This window comes from Brachyistius frenatus, unplaced genomic scaffold, assembly GCF_029030835.1.
Source record: "Brachyistius frenatus isolate BFR_SWC_R1_liver_20210118 unplaced genomic scaffold, ASM2903083v1 Contig_128, whole genome shotgun sequence".
NCBI lineage: Eukaryota > Metazoa > Chordata > Actinopteri > Embiotocidae > Brachyistius > Brachyistius frenatus.
In genome coordinates, this window is record NW_027210727.1 from 1,081,957 (window position 1) to 1,100,635 (window position 18,679).

Consider the following 18,679-nt stretch of genomic DNA (forward strand, 5'->3'; position numbering starts at 1 on the left):
GACCTCAGTTGACCCTCGCTCGGGAAGCAAACTGGAGCCGAACTGTGAATCAGTTGGAACGAGCAATTTCAGTGCTGAGTAGCGGTTGGTTTTCCAGTCACTTTTTTTCTCACTTTTTCATCAGTGTTGCAGCTCTCCTCACTGAAATTGTTCATAAATTGTCTTGTGTAGTGACACGTAGTAGATCCCACGCTGACATGCTACACAGAGCTGCGATTGGGCTGAAAAAGTTACGATATCAAGTTAAATCAGAGATCTTACCCAGTTTATACACAAGCATATGCACACACAGGATCTGCATCCTTGTTAAGTGTTTAATTAGTGAATGCTGCCTCCTCTTACACCCCTGTTCTGTTCAGTCACTAAAATGTCATGTAAAACAGACATTGGCAATATTAACATTAATTTCCCTGCAATGTGTGCTGTTTGCTCAAAGAACACAAATCTTGTAGGCGTAATAAAAACACAGCACGGCTTTCATCGAATTAGGGACTGAGAGTTAGACTTCGAGACAATTGTATGATATTGTGCTGTCTCTCACAACATGAACGTGTGACTGATGGGTGCTTCAAACTGTTAGCAAAAATCAACTGCTTAATGCATTCAATCTGATAGATTAATCTAATTTATGATAATTCAATCAAACAACCCTGCCACCACCAGAATGTTCAATAGTCCGTTTGTGTTATTGGATGTTAAAGACGTTGTTTCACAGCAGCAACCTGTTTCAGTTTCCTTGCCGGATGTGGTGAATCCTGTCCTTCATGTTCTGTGTACTCTGGGTAGTGGTAGTCTTGCCGGAGGCCATAACAAAAACTGTTTGACTAAGGCAGGTGACCTGAGTTTTTTTTTTCCCCACTATATGGTATAATGAACACTTATTCTATATAATGAAATTAAAAGTCCTGCTAAACGGATCGTTTTTAGCATTACTCTGGGGGATTGGAATATACAGTATAATAAGTTGTTGCTGTTATTGTTGTCCCGAGGAGCACCTTTCCATTTTATGAATTTGAATACAATACCTCAAACTGTGTAGCACTCTTGATATGTTGATATTTTTCAGACCTGTAAATGAGATCTATCTTTGGTATTTGTTTGCCATGCAAACAGACAGTGTGTGAAGGTGTCGATGTACAATGAAATGAAAGTTGTTCATCTGTTACCAGTGGCTCTGTGGTTACCCATATTAAGTAAAGTACACCAAACACCAGGCTACTGTAAAATATCAACACGCATACAGACTGTGTTTCTGCACCCATCAGACTACTTGGCTATAACTTGATAGTCTCCTACTTTATGTGCAACGTTTATAGACAAACTGGGCATGTAGTTCAATACAAAGGCTAGAGACAGTTGAGAGTGTGTTCCCCTTTTATCACCGTTCCCAAACCTCGCTCTGTCGAGGTCTTTCTCTCTTCTGCCAAAAACAACAGGAGTAGTGTGCAGCCAAATGCGTCATATCTTTGTTCCAAATTGTCTGCCAACATGCTGCTTAATTTAAACCTGAAAAGAACATTTAAATTACAATATGATGTGCTGCAGAAGAATTATGAATATTATAGTTTATTTTAATTCAGTTGTGGAGAAAGTAATATTTTGAAAAAAATATATATAAATGCTCAAAATAATTTATTTTGTTATGAGGATTTTTTTATGGAAAGGGTTCATTAATGTAATGTATGATTTGCTTCAAGCAATTCTAGCAAAAATAATTGTTGTCATGAAAACTTAAATGCTACTTTATTAGAACGATATTAAAGGCAGCCAATAAAATGAATCATTGTTTGAAATTATGATGTGTATTTTTAATACAGGCCAAAACTGCCTGCAAGTGGTTGTTGTGAATTGTTGAAAAAAATGAAAAAGGGAAACATAAAAAAAGGAAAAGGATTGAATTACATGCCAACAACATCAAAATTGAGTGTTCATGCCAGGAGATTTGTAATGCAACGCATTTACAACATATGGTCGTAACATAAGGCGTGCAATTTGGAGACTTTAAATGCCATAAAAGCAGTGCTAGAATACGTGGCCCGAGTGGGATTTGACCTCTAACCTGTTGTAGTGTAAGTGTTGTGTTTTGTGCATTGAGGTAAACAACCTGTTTGTGTTGCCTGACAGGTCTGGCATGGAGAAGAAATGCATGACAAATTATCTGAGTTATGAATGTGCTCTCCAGAGGACTAATAATTAAAAACATCTGACAGGGTGTTTACATCACATTATCAATGTACACAGTATACATCTATCATTAATATTATCTGTTCTTTAGTGGATCAACATCCATAGTTGTGTTTCATTAGGTTAAATTGACCATTTAAAATTGCATCATATTGTTGACTGGTGAAGATTGTAATTAATATCTGATAATAAAATAGCAGCAGAATTAACAAGTTATTCATATTGGGCTGTGACTGGGGAGTTTTTGGTCTATAATGAAGACAGATGGCTTTTTTTTATGTTAACTATGTTAGAGAGTGCTTGTCTGTGCTATTAAACAGATGGAGTTCACATCTAATACTGGGATTTGAACATAATGGGCATCAAGAAAATTGTTCTTAGTAGCAGGGGATTTGTTTTGCAGAGAGTCAGTGGAGGTGAGATGGTAGATGTGTGTGTCCTAAAATGGGTTCAGCCCTCAAGGGAGTTCTGACCCTGATAGTGAGCGAGGAAGATTGGTGTAAAAGAAGAGGCCTTCTAGCATACATACATATGTCGGGTGATGACCATTAAAAACACAATCTTGACTCGTACACTATTATTGTTTGTCAGTAGTTTATCGAAAGACCAGAGTGATGTGCTGCGTGTCAAAGGTTGTGTTTCAAAAGCTTTTTATCAAATCCGAATTCTTTCAAATTCCCTTTAACAAGTTTCATTAAGTTTAACTTTTATCATTAGCCAGTAAACAGAGTTAGAAAACGACAACTCAAAGATTCAGTTTAGATCAGCTGTAGAAATGTTACAGTTTTTAGCGGTAGCTACCAAGTTAATCAAAAATCAATTATGCAAGCCTAGTAAATAATCACAATCTCTAACTCCAACCTAAAAATGAGATCAGCATCAGCATTTATAAAATAGATCTTATTGATTGACATTGTTTTGACACTTAAATAACAGCCATGATATTCTGACTTTTACACCATATTTCCTGATTTATTACTTGATCAAAATATTAGAGGGTCAGAACTATGGATGTAATGAGCTCAAAATATTGATTTGCTGCATGAAAAGTTGAACTGGGACAGCTTAATGTCCCATAATCATCTGATCATGTCTCTGAAGAAGAATCAGCCTTGTGGATTGATACCGCGATATTTGGCAGAGCACGGTCAGCAGCTCGGAGAGAGCACATTAACCAACAGAAGAGACATTAACCTCAATTACCTACAGCTCATATTTTAACAGACCAAAAAAAAAAAAAAAGTCAGTGCTGGCTGTAAACAAGCAGCTCTCAATGTTACCTGTAGGACTTCAACATTTATATTTTCCTAATAAAAATACAGAGGAGATACATTGACTTCTGGGATTATAATGAATTCTGGTATTTTGCTGACAAGTTCTAGGTGCCTTCATGTCTTCACTTTCAAGTATGATAGCCATGAGACAATGTAAATATTCTCAACAAATAAGAGGATGTGATGACAAGTTGTCATATGTACAATTTAGATTACAGAACAGGGAGTAAGCCAGTAATGTAACTGTATGTACAAATTTGTACATAGGCCAAGCTTGGGAGAAAATGATGTCCAGATGCTGCTATCATGCCAGACATTAGTGTTACAGCCTCTTTGACTTTCACAGGCACAGTAGCAGTGTGGGTGTGGAACAGTTGTAGAAATGGGAAAATTTGCTCCATCACTGTGTGTGCAGACTCAATATGTGCAGAAAGCTTGTTGTTGGTTGTTGAAACCAAGTTAATTCCGTTGACAATCCCAAGTTCCTAGAAACCGAGGCAAGTGAAAATCATATAATCGGGCAGTATGCACATGTATCATTACTTCCCCTTTATTGTTTTTCAATGATGAGCAGCTCTTTGATCTTACTGTGAAATTCCTGCTTCCTTTTTCAATCGACCCTTTCCTAATATCGACAGTAAGCGTTTGTGTGTTCATTTAAATTCTTAGTTTCAGTTTTTGATGTAGTGTAACTTTCTTTTTCTTCTACATCAGTTACGGTTGTGTGGTTCTGCCGTTTGCCGGTGATGCTTGGAAGATTAATCAGGGATCTTGAAAACCGGTGCGCATCATCAGGTCCTCTGAATAGTGGGTGTGCATGTCTTCTCATTAGTAACTGAGAAATGTGAAATGAATGCTGTTTGTGTTTTTGTGGATTTTTGATTACTTTATCTAGCAGGTGGTAGGCTCACTAATGTGAAGCTGACATAGTGAGATTTTTCTGTTTCAATAAATATTTCTGCCAAACATTGCCATGACTCCATTTTTCAGGAGTTGTCTTTTTGAACAACCCTTTAACAGTAAGTGCAGAAGAGCCATTTTTCTTTTGAATAGCAAAGGTCCACCCACACTCAACCTGAAAGAAGGTCTAATGAGCCGGAGTAACAGTCAATACAAAACATTATTACTTACATTACATTATTATTAGTTCAAATGGCCTTTTTTCCTTGATAGCTACTGACGTGAAAATAATCTTGAAGTACGCTTGTATATAACTGACTTATAGGATGTTAAACTTGTGGGGCTTATGAGTTAATGTTTTTTTACGATACGACTATGGTCTGGAGTTATGGGTGGCAAAAGTCTGTGATACACATTTGTGTTTCTCAAGACATCCCTTTGCAAACCAAGTGTGTCATTTTGGGAAATACTAATAGCTACAGGCAGATGAGAAAACTGATTTCAGTCTAATCCCCATGCTTAGTAGGCTACAGAGGTCCAGGAGATGTAAGATGTGGCAAAGAACAAAAAAAACAAACGCAACATTACCAGAGTTTTGCCCAATGCTATGCTGTTAAACTTGCCTTTGGCCTTCTGCTGTCACATGGTGTAACAGGCCAGCTGACATTTGTTGACTTTGCAGGTCTTCCAGTTTTGGCCCTGAAAGACACAAAGCCATAAATACATATATACACAAGTAAAGCAAATAAGCACAGAGTCCAGCCTCCTTCCAAGACTTAACTCCAGGATTTTTAGTGCCAGGCTGTACATGGTCAAACAGTCAGCACCTGGAAAATCCTTGTCAAGTCCCATGATGAAGACCAACATAAGCACATCATTTATCTTTTGCGCGAACTCCGACCAGCTGTTTGACATTGAGTCTTGACAGATCTGAGGACAGAAACAATGTTTTCCTACTTCTGCAGCTACAAAAGGAAAAGAGGCCATGCAAATTGTGTTCAACTGGAATTTAAATACTTTTTGTCTGCCATTGATGCAGTAAAATGTAAAAATACTGCACGATAATTCTGACACCAAAACATGAAGTGATGATCTGTAAGATCTTATGAGAAATAAAAACATACTTCTAAAAAGGCCTGTTTCCCTCTCAGATTCCTATGTAATCACTCAGTTGTTTTTAATGTACAAGTCTTTTCTTAATACCTGGTATGAGTTACACGTTAAAGGAGAGCTTTGGTTATTGGGACAGCCACGTCACATGTGCCTCTCCCTCTGTGTTGTTCACTTGTGTCCATTTGAGTGTGTCCCCAGTCAACCCTTCCACCGCTGGCTGACTGATGTAGCTGCAGCCTAATTTTAGTTTATGAGGTGTGGGACCGCTGGGTGTTACCCTAGCTGCCATTTTAGATGAGGAGGCTGGGAACAGTGTTCCTCACGGGGATCCTATCTATCGTAATTATCTCGTTGTCAGGGGTTGGACAGGGGGCTCGGACCTCCCTGACTTCCTTCAGCTTCCCTTGGCTCCTCACGTGCACACTCACACGTCCAGGAGCTCAGAGTCCCGGTGTGCACGCTTGGCATGGCCTTACAGAACCTCGGTTTCTGCACTGCTATTGGACAGATTTCATCCCACTGAGGAAAATGTTATCTAATGCATACGGCTGAGTGTGGCGAGATCTAGGCTAATATCAGACAAGACAGCACAACCCAATTAGTCCAAATTAAAGATGTCAATTTTCCTAATGGAATCATTTTAAATCTGATTTACAAATATATAGCATTTCTTTAAGATTAGCATTATCAGTTCATCTGTAACCCCTTTCCTTTTTTTTCTGTAGGTTGTATCATTGCACCTTCCCCAGCCCCAGTTCTTCATTTCCACTGGAAATGTGCAACTGTATTTTCATTCCCCCGACAGGATGTGTGCATCTGTGGTACAGTCCCCTGTTGGACACCACAGATGGTGGAGGGCTGGGTTTGATGAGGCTGGCCCGCTTTTTTTGTACATCAATGGGTATATTGACCTGGCCTGAATGCTCCATCTCCTGGAGCGGTGTGACATACAGTAGAGTACAATAGTCTTCTGTGTTGCGTAATGATTTAAAATTCCTCTCCTGGCATTGATTAACCTACCTCAAAAATGCCTTTGTTCATCAAAATTACATATTTAGAAATCTCCTGATGCCCTAAAGTGGCTTAGATGTAACTCCATGCCTTTTTCTTTATTTAGCAGTCAATGAATATGCAAATAGTCCCCTCATCTATCTCACCCCATCTCTCTACCTGCAGCTTGAGTTGGCTGCTCGATGATATAGAAAGCTCCACCCAGCTTGTTGGCAGGTTTGATTCCTTAGATATGTGATGTATGAGACCCTGGCTGTCTGAGTCTGTGTTTTTGAGTCTGTTGGACTGTAGTTTCAAAGCACTCATAATATGTCTTGTAGCATAAAAAAAAAAAAACACCACTTTTTGACATGTTGACAAGGTTAAATACTTGATTTTTATTGTTAAGGGGTTTAATTCACAAAAGTTAATGGAGTAGTTGTGTGTTTTCTAGTTTCCTTGTTGGTCCGTCGTCTTTATTGGCTAATTTGACCTTTTATTGAACCTGCATGGAGGAGTGAGAATAGCTGTTGCGAGCTCCTGTACTGTATAAGTTTGTATTTTCATAATGACAGCCTTCAGACATCTCAGAGCCCGTGCCTCATCTGTGTTTGTCATGCCATGGGTGGACTGGAGCCCACCCAGCTGGTAGTTTTCTGTAACCTTTGTTGATGTTGTCTCTGATCTATGTAGCCCACATCAAAAGCAGACATCCCCCCGCTGTACTCTCCACACTGCTCCTCCAGCCTGTCCAGCCAGCCTCTGTCACACACAGCTGTTTCACTCTCACATCTCTCTTCTTGTCCACCACTGTTCTGTTTTATCTCCATGCTTCTCATGTTACCCTCTGCTCCTCTCCCTGTCACGTCTCTCACCGGCTTTTATAGCCGGCTCTTACTTTTAGTTCACTGATTTAATTTTGTCCTTCCTGTCTCTTATCAGTCTATTTGCCCATATCTTTCTCTCCTCCCACTCACTCTCTGTTTGTCCCTATTTCTTTCACTTTCTCTATCATCCCCCATCCTCCATTTCCCTCTTTGTCATCTCACCCGTACAACATCTAGTTTTCCTCTGTTTATTCCTGGGAAGAAAATGGGTGGTTTCTGCATGAAATGTAGTGCTTCAGTCTCGGCACTGTCTGCAGGGTTCCTCGACACACAGATACACGCACTCATGCAGATGGACAGTTACATTAATAAAACCGGTGGGGAAGGCATGATGGTAAATCACACCTTAATAGACAAAATAACAGACATGTAGAGTAAACTATAAATGATTGTTCTGTGTTTGAATGCATGGCTAATTTTCTTTATATTAGACATCGTATGCCCTGTACCCTTTGCAGGCTGAAAGAGCTGCTAATCACAATCATATCACACCTCAGAGTATTCCCATAATGACTTAATACCGGCTGCGCTCTCAGACTATACATAGTATGTCACGTTCTCAAGTGCGCTCCTCTCCCTCTAAATTTTGCCTGACACATTTGAGGCTGACGTAAGGGGAGCCTATATTTGGGTGGTGTCATCAACAATATTACAGTTTCCTGTCAGGACCTCCTCCCGTCCCCCTCCTTGAGCTCGATGTCTTACGTGATGATCCACATGCAGGTGTGTCACATGAATCAAACCTGACTTGGTTTTTTGTGTGTGTTTGACGAGGATCACGGTGTAGATCCAAACTGTTTCAGGCCAAGTGCGCGATAAAGGTAGACTTCATGGAAAATTCCACCCTCAGATATTTTTTAACTGTCAGACATGCTCGACCTGCAGTCCCACCCAGCGGTGAACCTGTGATGATGTGGTACACCCACGTTCCCTCAGCCTGACCTGTCTGCATATGTCTCCCTACTTACACTGTGCATATTACAGCTCCAATATCTCTGCATCCTTCACTTCTGCTGTTTGGTAGTCGATAACTGCTGAACCAAATGACAATGAAAGATTTGATTGATTTGTTTCTACCATTTATGTCATTTACTAGTTTTAGACTTTAAGAAATTACCTAATGCAAAAGCTCACATTTTGTCAAGCACTCCCAGGCACAAGAACAGATGTGAGTTTGGTTCCTTTGTTAAATGTTAAAAACCCCAAATAAGCCTTAAATGCTGCCTTTGGTCTCTTGTTTATTAGTCAGTAGTTTTAAATGTACTTATCCTACTTCTCTGGATAGGATATTTTTGGATGAGCCACTAGAGAGGTAGGTATAGTAGCTGTGCTCATGAGCTGTTGCTATTGCTTGTCACAGATTCTTTTTACTAATTTTGTCCTTGTTTCTCTTTTTTTTTTTTTTTTTTTTTATCTGTCTTTCCCTCTTTTATTTGTTTCTCAGGTTTGTGAGCAGCCATGACCAAATCCTATGAGTTTAACTGGCAGAAGCACCTGCCTGAGTTCATGCAGGAAGGGGCCTCCTTCGACAGGTTTGATGAGGTAAATGTGACGCGTTTCCACGCTGGGTAATCAGTCAGTCCATAAGAATAAAGAGCCTCTTGAGTTTAATATCCTTGATGAGGCGATAAAGGTTCAGCCTGTGCTTCAAGCCTTGTGCGTTTGTCAGTAACCCTGCTGATACTGAAATTGATTATTTGCTCTGCCCTGTTATAATCCTTCAACTTAATGACTGTTCCTGGCTTAGTCATTAGTTGTACACGCATGCATGCACGCACGTACACGCACGCACACACACACACAGTCGTGTTTCTATCTCTTTAGAACATTAGCTTAAAACAAGTATTCACTTTCAAATGTAATAATATGCAGATTTCTGTCCCCACAACATGAGTAACACAAGTACGCACACATGAAGCAGAGGCGTCTGCTTTATAACCTGATGCGTCATTGTTGTAGTCAGAGTTCTAGCTGTAGGCCAGCCACATTGATCAGGCTCATTAAGAAGCTTCTGCCTGGCGACTGCCTGTCTGCAACACACACGTCCACCGAGGGCCTGAAGATTCTCTGTATCTTTGTATGTCTGTTTAGTCTATAAATCCTCAGATTTCCACAGGGCTCCTCATAATACCACTGTTATTGAATATTTTAAAATGACACTATCACGAATTTGAGATTAGTGCTGTATACACCAGGACGTAAAACGCAATTACACAATGCTCTACAAAACATAAAAACGAGCTAAGACATATAAATAAATCAATAAAAAGACATATAAAAGTCTGAATTTTAAAACGGAATAAGAGACGATTATTCACAGCCACAAGTAAGTTTGTTGTTTGTCTTTCCAATATTTATATAAACAGAAAAGTTTATAGAAAGTTATCGCGTCAATCTTACTCTGTATGTCCCTCGACTTATATGACCCCGTGTACATCTTTGCCCACGTTTCCTCTGACAAACTTAATCAGGACACTTAGCTAGGACATTTAACAGAGCGAAGGCAAAGTGTGTCATACACACGCGCGCGCGCGCGCACACTCACACAGAGACACACGCGTACCCCTGCACACATCAGGAAATCCCCTCAGTCCCTCTCCGTTTATGTGGGCTTCAGCTGTGCGTGGAGGGGGGAGAGGATCCCTCTTAGGCAGAGAAGACAACTTGAAAGAGCGTACGCGAAGGCATCGTCAAATCCACATCCATGTCAAAGTGAGCGCTGAAACTGGGCCAGCATGCTTCTGAAGAAAGTCCTCGGAGTGTTGCTGCTGTGAGTTTGAGCCAAGCTTAGGCAGGACAAGGTTAGGACTGGCCTGAATGCTAATAAGGTCAACCCCCGTTAGTCACCTAAAATTATGATGCCACTTGGGACATACCACTACCCTCTTAACCCTGTATTTTGTCATTATTGAAACATTATATTTTAAACAATATTAATTACAATTATTTTACAAAAATCTTTGATCAGTCTGGATTGGTAGTTTAAAATGAGATATCGTCCCTCATTCATTAAACAAATTATTTCGGTTGTCAACCTCTTAACCTGTGGTGCACATGAAGTAGTAATGTCCCCCTTTTACTAATAACTGCCAGTCATACTTTACATCTGTGTGTGTGTGTGTGTGTGTGTGTGTGTGTGTGTGTGTGTGTGTGTGTGTGTGTGTGTGTGTGTGTGTGTGTGTGTGTGTGTGTGTGTGTGTGTGTGTGTGTGTGTGTGCGTGTGTGTGCGTGTGTGTGTGTGCGTGAATAGCCCTTAGCTGTGTGTGTGAATAGCCCTTAGCTCTGTTTCCTGGTAAACACAAAGGCTGCAGGGCAAATCGGCTTCGATTGAAATCATATAGACTTGCTCTTCCGCAGGCAAATATGCTAAACAGCATGGATTTTTGTTTTTCCACAAATCATTCTCCACCGACTGAAACCCCACTGCGTGACAGATGGTAGAGGCAGGTTGTGTGTGTGCGTGTGTGTCTGTGTGTGTCTGTGTGTGTGTGTGTGTGTGTGTGTGTGTGTGTGTGTGTGTGTGCGTGTGTGTGTGTGTGTGTGTCTGTGCATGTGCATGTGCATGTGCGTGTCTTACTCGGTGCAATTCGAGGCCTCATGGCGGATGAGTCTCTCAAGAGTGCTACATGTACTTATTACTGCCCTGTCTAAAATGATAAAGATATGACATGACGCGTTTGTAAAAACAACTTCATGTCCCAGAATGCTTTTGTTATCATCTTTTTTTTCTCCCTTTGACTAAAAGCAGTTTGCGAGTGTTTTTTGTTTTTTTCCATCTCTAACTTTGTTTTCTCCTACATCCTTGTTTTTCTGTTTAGCCTCACCCCTGTCTAGTACAATGTAAGAGGCTTTAAATGACCCTATAGATTTGCAATAATTAAATAGTTTTTTTTGTCTTAGACTGGGATATTTCATACAGGTCCCCCGTCATTGACAAGTCCAGAGGCACTGATGTCAAAGGTTAAAGAGATCCTGTGTAATTCATCCTGCTAAGGGCTAAAGGGCTTCCTGTGTGTGTGTGTGTGTGTGTGTGTGTGTGTGTGTGTGTGTGTGTGTGTGTGTGTGTGTGTGTGTGTGTGTGTGTGTGTGTGTGTGTGTGTGTGTGTGTGTGTGTGTGTGTGTGTGTGTGTTTCATTCATTATCTCACTGATTGGAAATCAATCACTTAAGATCTGGCTGATGTTTGGTTTCCATGGGGACTAATCAGCCTTATATCGACAGCTGATGAAAGCAGAGAATAAGTGCTCAGAATTGGGAGACACTGAAAACACATAAAAGCTTATTTCGGTTGCTTTTTACCAGCATTTTATATGATATTGGTAGATACTTCTATAACTGATACACAGGCTGGCTCAGTCATCAATTCATGATATTGGTTTGGTGATTTATACAGAAAGCAAAATACCCCAAAATCATCCGCTCCAACCATAAAATATACTCACCTGTTGAATAAAGCTGTACTTCCTTGCAGTGAACGAAGAGATTACAAAATACATTGTGTGACTGTGAGAAGACGTAAACCTATTACACGGGTAGCGTGAGGGTATTTGCTCTCTCCTTGCATTGTCATGACTTGCTTTGTGGAAAACAATCAAAAACAATGCAATGCAAAATTAGGATGTAAGGCAGATAAGAACATGGCTTCACGCACTCAGAGGTTGAAAATAATCACCTGTGAGAGAGTGTGAGTGTGTGTGGGAGCATACATGCGGGTCTTTTGAACCAAATGCCTTGTGTTTGTGTTTCGCTTCCTTTTGATGGAGAGTTCAAAATAAGACACACACACACACTGAGTTGAACTTAGCCAGGCACTTATGAAAGAATATAGAAATGATCGCGTGGAGCTGAACTCTCCATCCATCCAAAGACGGAGACGGTTGGACCCTCAACTAATTGTTCCTCTTCTTTTAGCTTTACAAGAGCAGACTGTCTGATAGTGTAACAGTAGCTTGCTGTACTGTACGTTCCTAACAGTTGGGGCTCATTTGCCGACATCTCCTTCATCGAGCCGGCGACACTATGTGTAACTGAAGCCTCTGTCAGCCCTAATTCAGATGACAGAGTCAAGCTTTTAACTGCACTTACAGCAGTCTCACTGTTTCCTAAATGGAAATAGGATTGTTCTCCCAGTTTTTATGGTGGTTTTAGATGACAGGATAAGAGCCAAATAACAATCCAGCTTAGTCCTATGTGCAGCTTTGTATCTAATGGCAGCAACATACTGAAATAATAAATTGTGTGTGTGTGTGTGTGTGTGTGTGTGTGTGTGTGTGTGTGTGTGTGTGTGTGTGTGTGTGTGTGTGTGTGTGTGTGTGTGTGTGTGTGTGTGTGTGTGTGTGTGTGTGTGTCACACTGTTCCCTCTTGCTAATATTAGAAGAGTTAGAGTGACCCAGCAGCCATCTCCTATTTTATTTTTTTCTCTCTTATGTTTTTAGCCTTCTCAGATGTGTGATTTGAGTGGGATTAAAATAAATTACACAACACAGTCACTCTTCGGCCCAATTACAGCTTCCAGCTGATTGAGTTTAATGTCAAATGTTTGGTTGAGATACGCCTAATGTTCGTAGATTTTCTGTTCGTGAACACTTCTCCTGAACTGAATAGGGGTCGCTGGCTGCATGTTGCCCACCAGCTGATAGATGGAGAGCCACAGGTCATGTGTGCTTCAGCAGCCATGTACATTCACGGACACACACATGCGTCTCAGACAGTGTTGCGTTCGGCAGTGTGTTCCAGCCAGATGATGTTAGCATTTAACAGCAGTCACATTTATCTCACTGTGTGTTTGCCTTAGCCATAGGGTTCATCTCCTCTGCAACTTGTGTGTACATACTGAATGTATTGGTGAATACTTTGTGTGTGTGTGTGTGTGTGTGTGTGTGTGTGTGTGTGTGTGTGTGTGTGTGTGTGTGTGTGTGTGTGTGTGTGTGTGTGTGTGTGTGTGTGTGTGTGTGTGTGCGTGTGTGTGTGCGTGCGTGCGTGCGTCATCTGGCGGGCAGGTATATTATATAAAATGAGTTAGAGCTACAAGCGATCATGTTATTGCGTAATCCCTGTGTGTTGTTGAGTAGGTTGACTGTTTAATGTCTGGACATGTCAAATAAAACGCTGTGATTGATGAAGCCTCCTGTCTTTACAAAAAATATGTTGTTCCTCTGCAGGACCCGTACTTCTTTGAGCCCAACTGTCAGATGAGGGTGGACGAGTACGGCTTCTTCATCACCTGGAAGAGTGAGGGAAAGGTACACCGTCCACCTCCTCACCTTTGTGTATTTTATTGTCTGCCAGGAGGAAAATATGTTCTTATATAGTGGTCAGGAGAAAAAGTTTTCTCATTCAGTGTTTTCCCAAATACTCCCCTGATGTAAACCTTGCTTGGTTCCTGGAAACTTTAAAAAAAAAAAAAAGAAAGTGCACCTAATCGCAACCTTCCTAACTCTGACATGCTATTCATCTTACTGTAGACATTTTCTAAAATATAAAATCGATTCTTAGATTAATTTCTGACATTCAAGATAGCCATTGTTTTTAGTTAATGATATATGTTGTGTAAATCAACTCGCAGAGAAGTTCTCAATCAGTCAACATTTACAGTAAAAAAAAAAAAATTCTGCCAGCGTTATGTTGCTTTCAGAATTGCTGTTTACTGTAAGAAAAAGAAAAACTCCTTTCAATTTGACAGTTTTGGAAATGGCTGATGTATAAACCTCGAGAAGAAACAGCTTTCTGTCCATCCTCCTGACGTGTTTATCCTGTGTGCACTGGAGATCAAATACAACTCAGAAATTGAACCAATAGGTGTTACAACAGCTATTCTCAAAAATGTGAGGTATTGAAAACATAATTATGAGGAATCGCAACAATCAGAAATCACAAACAGAACGCGCTGTGACCCATCTGTCTGGTTTTCTCCATCTCCACTTGCTATCATTCTGTACCCTCTCCCTGATCCCACCTGTTTGTGTCTCCTGCAGGAAGGCCAGGTTCTTGAGTGTTCCCTCATCAACAGTATCCGTGTCGGTGCCGTCCCGAAGGTGAGGCCTCGGGAAAGACTCATTTCCTCACTTCTGCTTGCAGAAAAATTCTCGCTCTCAGCCCAATCCATCCAGCGTTCAGTCTTTTTGCTCCCAAGGTGACACTCCTGGTAAAGTCTAGGGAGGCTCATTACTCATGCTGAAATTAGCCAAGGCTGCAGCGCTGTGTTGTATCAATATAACACTGATCTGAGACTCACAGTTTAGTTCTCATTGCTGAGCTCCTCTCTCAAATAACAGATTCACGAGGGGCATGAGCAGAACATAAACATTAAATATTTAACTCATTCATATTTATACAACCCGAGCTGGTTCTGGCCGCAGGTTTTGAATGTCGAACTGTTGTTTTGCAGCCAGGGCTTGTGCTCTCAACCCACAGAGGAATGTTGAAAATATTTAGCTTTCAGCTCAGTGATGACGGGCTGTCAGTCAACCACTAGGTTAAGGAGTTCACACGACAGGACCAAAAGCCGGCAGATAGAAGACGGTCTGTCTCCGTCAGAATTACTCTCCCTCATCCTGAAATAGGAAACTGATCCTGAAACAGGCCAAGATGTACCGACCACCTGCTTTACTTCTATTTTCGGCTCTTTTTTTGTTAGCAGATATGAAGCCAATTACACACAAGCACGAAGCTGTGTGGTTTCTCTGTTTATTGAATATTGACTCGTGCTGTGCAGCGTTGACACTGACACATTATATCATAACATTTGGCTTCACGTCGACTATATATATTATGAAAGCTGTTATTGGAATACCCATGTGGATGCCGGCTTCTAATTACAACGCAAACCCATCAAGCTACTAAAAGTCAGAGGCTGCTGGTAGAAGACACTCTGGAGTGCTGTGTACATAACAACTGTGTACAGTAGGTGCTGCTGACAGCAGAACGGAGCCTGTTCGTTTGGTCCTCCGTGTGGACGTGTGTTTACGTACATGTGTGAGGGCACGTATACAGATACCGCCGCCTGATAGCAGCTTCTCCTGTTTGTTCAAACAGTAAGTAGCAGGCAGCTGATAGCAGGGCTTCTCCTCGGAGGCTAACGTGGTTACACACACGCACTGAGAGCTGTTTCCAATAATCCAGTGAGGGAGGACAGATGAACGGGAGGGGATGATTGCGGGCTGGGGTTTTTAAAGCAGCATAGCCTGTTTCTGTTAATTCAATCATATAACAAACATACATTACTACCTTGCACGGTGACGGTGATGTAACACCGAAAATCCAATTGAAAAGATGAGAGGGAGGAGCGCTGCTGTGTTTTTATGCGTGAGAGAAGGGATTTTCTGTTTCATTGATTGAACTGGAGCTTGCGGTCATATCAGGCTGAAGTATTGGGGACTGTAGATTGTTCTGAGGAAAGTAACCAGTGAAACTATGAACCTTTTAATGTCCCAAATGTCTTTTTACAATTAATTAAAATATAGACCATTGTAATTCATATAGCCTTAAATTTAAAGCTGTATAAATTCTTCAAAAGATCTAAAGTTCTTGCATTGTTCCTTTGTCCACACTTCTTCTTTTCTCTTTAAGGGTGTTTTTTTTAAACTTTTTTTTCATCCATCGGTTTCCCCACTAATCTCTCGTTTGCTCTCTTTCCTCAGGACCCGAAGATCTTGTCATCATTCGAGGCCCTCGGAAAGACAGAGGCAGACTTGGAGGGATGCATCATCTGCATCTGCAGTGGCACCGACCTGGTCAACCTCAGCTTCATGTTCATGGTGGCAGAGAACCCAGACACAGCCAGGGTAAAAAACACACACACACACACACACACACACACACACACACACACACACACACACACACACACACACACACACACACACACACACACGACTCGAACAACTGAGGATGTGAAACAGCGAAGTCATAAAGTGGAGGACTGACCTTGAGATTAAAGTGTATGAGTTTTCAAGGCAGTACAGTTTGAAACATTGTATTAATGTTTAATATATTAACAAAGACCAACTTAACCTGGTGTTGTACACGTGTGTACACTGATAGCCCGCTTGAGTAAGTGGAACTTGTCTTTCTTCACACACTTACAGTGTATCTAAACATCTAAACGCACTTAACTGTCTTCCCTATCTGGAGTACATCCAAAATGAATGCAACATTTCACAACATTGTATATAAAGGTTAAAAGAACACCCCCACACAACAAATATTTAATAAAGAAAAGAAAACCAGGAGAATGGTTCATATGCCGGCTCCGACACGAGGCCTTGATTCATTCTGACAAATAGACACATTCCGAGTGACTCATTTTCTCTGTCTCACCTCGTCTCCATCTCCCCGTGTCGCTCCTGCTCTCCTGCTTTTGCTGTTATTTTCTCTTTTGAATCTTCTTTCTTGATCTGAATTTTGAAGAATGAACCACTCAGATGAACCCAAAAACTCTCAGTGTTACCACAACATACTGCAATAGATGACACGAAGAGGCATTAAAGTCAGTGTTGCTTAGTCTTCAAAGGTGGTGGTGGTGGTGGTCTCCATTTTCAACTCTGTATCACGTGTGTAAATACACCCACTAGTCCACGGTGTCACGGTTTAGCCTCGCCAAGGTGGGAAAAAACATGTCGTTACACTTACCCTGCTTACCTCGGTGAAAGTCTGGGGTTTTATGTCTGCAACCACCCCCGACCTTCCCCCTTTCATAGACTTTAAAACGTTTTACTTAATCAATCAAATAACCTCTGTCTACTTTTCCCGATGAGGCAAGGCCTACCGTCACACTGACACGCTCCTCTAGTGGACCAGCGGGTGTATTACACGCTGTGACTTTACACTGCGCTGCTATAAAATGATCCAAACCGGTGATTGTTGGCCTCTCAACGCTGTCTCTTGTCGGTCTGTGGCGCATGGGAATCAGTTCTTTTCTCTACATGACTTTGTGTATCAGATCATTTCACTGTTACTTCTGTCTTTTAATGGGCTTCGTTGACCGTAAGGAAAACTACAGAACGTGACCAGTGAAGGTTTGGATGACTGCATGAGATTACAGGCAGCATCGAGGCAGAAGAAAACTTGTGGAGGAAAAAACAACAGTAAAAGTCAAGCTATCCTCTGTTTATTGTGGCCCAAAGGCTCTGCAGTAATTGAAAGACATGAAGCCAAAGCAAGATGGAGCACTGAGTGTAATTTTTTCTCTGCCTGGAGGATGTCTGCTAGATACCGCAACTAATCCAGAGTATGTGACGTGCAAATAGTGTTTGATCATTTACACAAACTTGCCAAGAATTCTGTGTATCATTCACAATTGTTGCCAGAGAAGAACAATTTAAAGAGGCTGCTGGCAGCGACATATCACAGCTGGAGTGATTGGAAGTTGCAGCATGCTGCTAGCCTTGGTGAAAATGTTTTAAATCATGAATTTAAAGGAGTTGATTTGGACAAAGAATTCAAAGTCAGCAGCCGTTTGAAAACACAATGAACATGTCGCCACAGATCTGTTATGTGTCACCACCGTGTTGATGTTCATTCATATCTAATGAAAGGGTGTTTTTGTGGTGATGGCTGTTATAAATGCTGCGTGTGCTTCGGAGAGCTCGCTGCCACAGGGCTGCCACTGATATTCATCCAACAGCCTTCAGCAGAGAGCCCTGGGGGTTAAAACACACACACACACACACACACACACACACACACACACACACACACACACACACACACACACACACACACACACACACACACACACACACACACACACACACAGACACACATCCAGGTACATAGACCCCCACAGTTCCTGCTATAACTGTCCCCCTCACTCTCTCCCCCACACACACACACACACACACACACACACACACACACACACACACACACACACACACACACACACACACACACACACACACACACACACACACACACACACACACACACACACACACACACTATCAGCACCTCCCAGCATGCAGGTGGACCCCAAGTGGTAGATCTCAGGAGTTATTTACATCAGCAGGCACACGTTCACGCAAACACACACTGCTTCATGGACACCACATGACCCTGCTGCACCCGCTATTTTGTTTAACGCTTTTCTAACGATGTCAGTAATAATATTTGGGGTTGAACAAGAGAAGAAAAAACCCAAAGAAGGACAGTTTGAAGCGCAGAATTTTAGAGATGAAAAGATATTTCAGACTCTCATTGCATCGGGTTGTGTGTTCGTGGAAGTTACAAGGCCATCTCTTGCTATTTATTTGTTGTCACTGCTTGTCGCCTTGCAGCAGCTCACTGTGTTTATCGCTGTGCGTCTGTTTTCATGTGAGTGCACGTATTCC

At 41.4% G+C, this 18,679-nt stretch overlaps 1 protein-coding gene across 7 annotated transcripts in view; it reads left to right on the plus strand.

Annotated features, from left to right (window-relative positions):
- The window catches only part of LOC138630100 (1-phosphatidylinositol 4,5-bisphosphate phosphodiesterase beta-4-like), a 60,620-nt gene that overhangs the window by 22,875 nt on the left and 19,066 nt on the right, over positions 1 to 18,679 (plus strand). For 5 of the 7 annotated variants that reach the window (XM_069714221.1, XM_069714220.1, XM_069714225.1 and 2 more), the window contains exons 4-7: positions 8,793 to 8,890; positions 13,511 to 13,591; positions 14,324 to 14,383; positions 15,989 to 16,132. In XM_069714221.1, coding sequence (XP_069570322.1) covers positions 8,807 to 8,890; positions 13,511 to 13,591; positions 14,324 to 14,383; positions 15,989 to 16,132 — 369 coding nt within the window. In that variant the 5' untranslated portion in view covers positions 8,793 to 8,806. Of the gene's footprint in view, positions 1 to 4,173; positions 4,270 to 8,792; positions 8,891 to 13,510; positions 13,592 to 14,323; positions 14,384 to 15,988; positions 16,133 to 18,679 lie in introns of those variants that run through there. The other 2 variants (XM_069714222.1, XM_069714226.1) reach the window with 2 other exon arrangements.